The sequence below is a fragment of the Anser anser genome, assembly GCF_964211835.1.
Source record: "Anser anser genome assembly, chromosome: Z".
NCBI classification, from domain to species: Eukaryota; Metazoa; Chordata; class Aves; order Anseriformes; family Anatidae; genus Anser; species Anser anser.
Window position 1 is genome coordinate 75,711,221 of NC_139723.1, and position 6,617 is coordinate 75,717,837.

The 6,617-nt window shown below is 38.0% G+C and overlaps 1 protein-coding gene across 6 annotated transcripts in view; it reads right to left on the reverse strand.

Moving 5' to 3' along the window:
• Positions 1–6,617, reverse strand: part of RAI14 (retinoic acid induced 14) — an 86,306-nt gene that overhangs the window by 30,033 nt on the left and 49,656 nt on the right. For all 6 annotated transcript variants that reach the window (XM_083818527.1, XM_083818529.1, XM_083818528.1 and 3 more), the window contains exon 3: positions 6,481–6,611. In XM_083818527.1, the coding sequence (XP_083674653.1) occupies positions 6,481–6,611 (131 nt within the window). The remainder of the gene's footprint in view (positions 1–6,480; positions 6,612–6,617) is intronic.

The window sequence follows — 6,617 nt, forward strand, 5'->3', positions numbered from 1 at the left end:
TGTTCCCTTTCTCTTCCTAGATCAGAGCACTTTAAACTAGCAGCAGCCAGTTGGTGTAATTAAAATCTACACATACAGCTCATTTGGTTGCATAAGTCTTTGAAAAACACGTAAAACAACTGCAGCCCATTATGCAGATATAAATCTGAAAAACAACTGCAGCCTTAGCCCCATCCCCTCCAGCCTTGGCGGGCCTGGTTCTGGCCCAGCCCACGGGAGGCACGCTTCCCCTCTGCTCCCTTGCCAGCTCGGATAAGAGGAGTGCAAGGAGCTACCACAGCGCTCGTAACGCAGAAGCAGGGCACCGTGCTCTGTCTCCACGTGAGCCAAGCTGCAGCTGTTTCAAGCCAGGCACACAAAAACTCCCAACCATCTAGGCTATGCTCCGATTCAAGCATCTCAGAAGCTCCTTGAAAACTGTCCGGGTCTGGTAAAATCTGGGTATTTGGCAACTCTGCTAACGGAGCTGCTTTACAGGGAACTCGGCCAGCTGCCTGGTGCTGCTCTACGGGTTTGGCCAACCCTACAGGAGTGGGGCCAGGTGGCTCACAAGGTACCCAAACACACGCATGGAGGCCCTTCAAAAGGCAGCTTACTTTCTCCTGAGATGGCCTACTCATAGACAATGAAATGTAACAGCTTATTAATAACAGCCATCCTATCGGTCTATTGGAAAAGCAAGTATAAAGCAGAATACATAAGCTGGTTTCCAGAAAAAAATGTATTGTTTCCTCCTTGAACTCCAACTATCATCTGCAGGAAGTCCTGCGCATGTAAGACATGAAAGTCACGGGATGTTTCTCAGCATTCAAAGAAATTTATATCAAATAGAGTTTGCTTTTCAAATTAAGTGGAATTTGTTTCATTTTACCATATATGAAATTAGTAAAGAGAAAGTAAGAAGTTTCACTTTCTCAGATGAGAAGTTTAGAATCTTCATAATTTAAATCAAACTAAGGAGCAGTAACTTCTGTCTCTTTAGAAGATCGCTTAATGTTTTTTTTTATTTTTAAACATGAAGGTAAAAAATACTAAAACGTCTTGCAAAAAAATGCTTCAAAAATGCACATAACAGAACATGAATGGTGTTAGTTTAAAGTCCTGCGAAAAATATAGCTAAGAACTAAAAACTGAATCATGGTACATCTCAAAGTCTAAGTGACAGGTCATATACTCAAATCATTAGAAATTCTTTCAGTCAAGAGCCAGAAACAAACCACTGGCATGAAATGCACTCCATGGATCTCATTTAAAAGCTTGCATAAGGTATGATTGTCAGTACAACAATGTTTGTATGAAATACAGATTTTTTTCATGTATTGCCAAACTCTAAAATCAAAGTTAAGTATTGCTCCTCCATTGTGGAGATACAAGCAATTCCTCTCACTATACATTAACAATTGGCTCATTCTGAATATAATGGAAAGTTAATTAGCCCAATTTACTATCCTGGCAGAGCATGGTTTTGCCTAACCATGCCCAGATGTTTCATTAGCATTTCTAAGAGTTAGACGAAAGTGGAAAGTAATTTTTCAGGAAATTTAATATCAACATCTCAATTGAATTATATTCATAACAATGCTGCAGGGGATAATGGGAACTAAAAGGAGCAATCGGGATTTTAACCCGAAAAGATCTTCAAGGAAGCTCTGGAAAAACAAAAGTTTTTACACCCAATCTCCCATGGAAACAAACTTTACAAGAAATTTTGAAATAAGAACCAGACTCCAGCTATCTTTTGGCTAGCAATAAAACACAGGTTGACATCTCTGCGGTTGTCTTTATTTCATCCCTGAGCTGAAACCTAGACGTTGTTACCATCTGGACTACCATAAATTGAAAACTATGATAAATGCAAGACAAAAACAATTTTCTGTCAGGGATCTTATCTGGTTATTGGAACATCAATGAACTACATGGTTTGATGGTTGGACTAGACGATCTTGGAAGTCTTTTCCAACCTTAATTATTCTATGATTCTATACATTCCCAGACAGGTTAGGAACCTGAGGTACTAGACATTTCTAGTAGCAGCTCCCACCCTGGTACAATTTTCAAAATAAGTAGGAAAGCATACTAGCATCGTATAAGTGTTTGGTCAGTTTCTGGATATAACACAGTCCGTGCAAAAAAAACATCTCCTAGTGCATGATGTTAGACTGAGGATCCCCAGTATGTACACAAAAAAAAATGTGGAGACTGCCTCAATTTCAAAGGTCTTGTAGAAGATTTGTATTATTCTGAATCGACAAAAGGAGGATGCTGTGATTCTTCTTCAAACTCATAGGCACTAGACTCACCTGACAAGGTACTCTGATTTTGGAGGTAAACTAAATCATTTCTATGGTTTTCTTTCTCAACCAGAACTGTATTATAACTGTATAATAAATAAAAATAAAAAAGCTTCCCTTAAGATAAATACTATTACATAAAAGGAAACAGGGAAACGGTCCCTCTCAAAAAGCATTTAATATCTAATTTACTCTTTGAACAGTGACGTCCTTTGTGCCACTTACCCCACCTCCTAATACAACAAGATCCAAAAGCGAGAAAGGAAAAATGAATCCTATATACAGAATAAAGTACTTGGGGATGGAATATGCTCAAATTTATTTTCAGCTCAGCCTCTGAGGCATGAACATTCTGATTCAAATGAAAATATATCATTTCTACTGACTGCTATTGACAAGAGTTTTGTGAAAGAGTCCTTAGAAAGTGCATTTGTAGAGGTTTCTGAAGCTTTTTTGTACCATTGTCAGATTCATTTTATTAAGCAACAGCTGATTCAATTGCAGTAAAAAAAATTACAGAGACCTATTGTTTCATTTAATAGCCATAAGCATTTAATTCTAGTTCAGTACCTTGCAAAAACACGCAAACATGGCAGTGATGCACTGGCACACAGACAAAATAACTTCAGGACACGGAAGTGCTGCCATTTATACATTGTGAATCATTTCCAAACTTTTTTTTCCTTCAATAACAACAGCCGCTTCTTTAAATAACAGCCCGTTTGAACACTTGCTCTTGTGGAAAGAGTAGTACATAAATGAATTCTATCCCCTCCTGAAAAGGCCCTTTTTAAAAAGCCTTTTTGTTAGTTTAAGTGGGATTTAAACGATCAACTTCCAAATTGGAAAGCGCTGTTTTGTTGTTTAAGGAAGCTGGACCCCAAAAAAAAAGAAAAAAAATAAGGAAAAAAAACCCTACCATCTGGCAGAATAAGACTACAATGGCAGAGTCAGATTTCCAGATAGGTTCTATTACAAATGTGCTTGGCAATAGTCTGTGCACTGTAAGTGGGAACAACAATGGGGCTGTGTCAACTTACGCCAAAGGTGGATTTGCTCCATGGCCTTAAAACTGATTTATTGTTTATAGAAAGGACTGAGTCAGAGGCTGTGTGGTGGCGAGGAAAGTCAAGCAAGTCTTAAAAAACTATGTTTTGTTAGTTTGACACCTTTTTTTTTTTTTTTTTTTAAGAGGTACTGCTGGAGAGTTAAAACTCCTGATGAAAATCTGTAAATACTAGCTCAAAGCAATTTATTGATACCTAGACCTCATTAATTTAAACTTCTGTATTTTGTTGCATGTGGGCAAGCCACAGAGAAAAGAATCTATAGGACAGAGGCAAACGAGGACACAGGCCAAATTTAGACAGTTATGTCCAAACCCGAGACAGAAGTGGAGCACACTTGAGCAGGACTCAGTAGAATGACCATGCAGTACTCCACAGAACAGATGCAGAAAACGCTAGGCTGTTGTCTCTGTGCCTTTCAGCTCAAGGATTTTACATTAAGAAGCCATTTGATTATAAAACAAAAATTTGGAAGAACCCCCTTAAGCATGAAAACTTAAGTCTTCTCCACCTTTTGTTTAAGATAATTATTAAAAGGTGTGCTTCAAATAAAATAAAAGCAATATCAAGAATTTTGTTGGAAGAGTTATTAAGAGAAGAACTGAAAAAGAAAAGACCTTAATAGAAGCAGTCACACCTTAAAAGAACAGACAATGGGCCTAACAAACCTGTACTGCAGTGTGTAATTGTTTCTCCTTTTGTGCTTTCAAGCACATTCTGAAGTTTTAATCGCATTATGCAAGTTGTTATGTAATTGAATCCATCATGTTTTTCTAGTCACCTTCAACCTAATTATGCAAACAAATGCATCGATACATACTCACTAGGATCAATAGACCACTCATCCAAAGAGTGTCCTTCCCACATAGCACTGCAGACCGTTTTCTAACTAACTAGTGGCATTTGCGTATGATGGTAGCCAGTTGTCCCCATAAGACCTCTCCAGAACGGTTTTTCCCAGCACGAGTCCCCCATGCTCCAGGTGAGGGAGCTGTCAAATTAGTACCACGGTCTTGAGGAACACTACCAGAACTCAGTACTGGGCGGCTGCTGGGTCTATGCTTCTAAGCAGAGTTTGAAAAATAGTTGCGATAGGCACCCACGATTCATTGCACAGGCATGAAGCCCTGACATCGCACTGCAAACATAGGAGAGACAAGCCTACCAGTATGGAAATGATGGCTGTGCTTCATTTTGCATTTGATAACATTGCTTAGGCAACAGTATTTTGGTTTTAGAGCCTGCATGCATACACGTACATACAGAGGCATCTGTACACACACAAACAAAAAAAAAGACTGAAGTGGGGAAAATGCAAACAAGACATTGCCCATTATTAATAAGCCATACTAGAGTATACTTCTAGGTCACGATACTCTTTGGTAGCTACATCTCTCCAGATCAGTGTCATGGCTTCTACAACTGTCAGTATCTATCTTTCAAAACTGAAGCAGAAATAACCTGAGTAGATTGCTAAGTTTCCCAAAGCACCTGAAACAGAATGAGAGTTGACGCACTGTATTTCCGTAGCACACCAGTGGTATTTTCCTTCATTTTCACTCAAGTTTTCTTTAAACCACTACACTAAACAATAATTAAATTAGCATAATGAACTAGCAAAAACAGAGATCTTCACAGCACTAATTCACACATCCTAAGCAATTAAAAGTAGTTGCATCTGCATCAGTTGTAGCTGCATCATTACTATAAATGTAAGATAATCAACTTCTTTGCAGTTGCAAATAATGAAAGAAGGTAAGTTTTGAAATGTTTCCATGTGAAGATGAAAATCATTGCACCAGATCCTTACAGTTACAATCCCACTTCCTAGAGTCATGAGGCTTGTGTGTATTTAATAATTTTAGTCTTGCTTAGTTCCCTAGAAAAAATCAAAGTATCAAATTATATGTGAAACCTGCAAAATATTGGTGTTACGTTGGAAACAGTCCAGTTAAGAATCTAGCTCTGTGGTTATGTTGACTAGAAAAATGCAAGATGCTAGACATATCTTTAATTTAGAGGCTTCAATAGAAGTCATGCTTTGATTATGTCTGATTCTCCATTTCAAAAGAAAAATACGCACATGCAACTTCTAAAAATTAAAATCATATTGAAGTGTGGAGAAAGCCCATCTGAAGTGATTAGAGGACACGGACTTCTGCAGTAAGAAGCTGCAGGTCATTCACTATGAGTCACTGCCAGTTTCCTCAGACGCAGAACAGAAATATAGCAGATGTAGAAAACTGAGACAGACCAAGCAAGAAGCAGATCATGACTCAATAAATAATCCAGGAGGTAATTCATTGGAACTTATTATTTGGTATAAACAGCCTTTTTCTGTCTATCCCAAGACTAGAAACTGTTTTCGTTTCTCCCCAGCTATCCTCAATTTTACAAAGGCTTTGGTTTTCTCATGGGATGCTTGTTTTTCATTTATCCATTTAATCATCTTCCAATGCCTTAAGAAAAAAAGTTTAGGGATAGCAATCCCATGTTGTAACTTTCTTACTGGAATCTTTTATCTTCCACAATTCAGAATGTTCACAGGATAATAAGAACAGAAGAGGAAAACATTACATTGATTCTCAATAAAATATACTGAGACTATGAAAGGAATCTCGTTCACTCAAAACTTTCACTGTCCAGTTTCAATCACAACAAGGAGGAATTATCATCTGCAAGATTTTAAAACCCCCATCACCATAATTTTTGTTTCTAACAGGTTAGTTAGAACTGAAGATAATTTCAGTTCTGTATCGTAAAACTAATGTCCATGGGAAAAAATAGCCCCACAGATTAATGCCTTTTGGAGTGTGCAATCTGTAGAGTGTCATGAAATTCCTGAGTCCCAAAATATCCTGTCCTAAAATGGCACCAGTCTGCCCAGCAGACTAGCTTCAAGTTACCTTAATAGGTTTCTGATTATGAAATGGAATTTTAAATGTAAAATTATAAATACAGACCATCAGAAAGAAGCTTTCCAAAATGTATCGTGCTTCAGGTGAAAATACCTTTATTTTCAGGACAGTCCCTGGTGCTTAACTACTGTAAGTGTCATGGACATCCAAGGCTGTTTACTTCTCCTCTATTACATTTAAATCACAAGTTTAAGTTAGACTTACGCAGTTTTGCCCTCACTATCTTGTTTGGTGGCACTGGCTCCCTTTTTACCCAACAGTGAAGCCACTTTTTCAGGATCACCATTCTCCACCGCTTGCAGCAGCCGATCATCATTCTTATTCCACTCATTGGTCTAGAG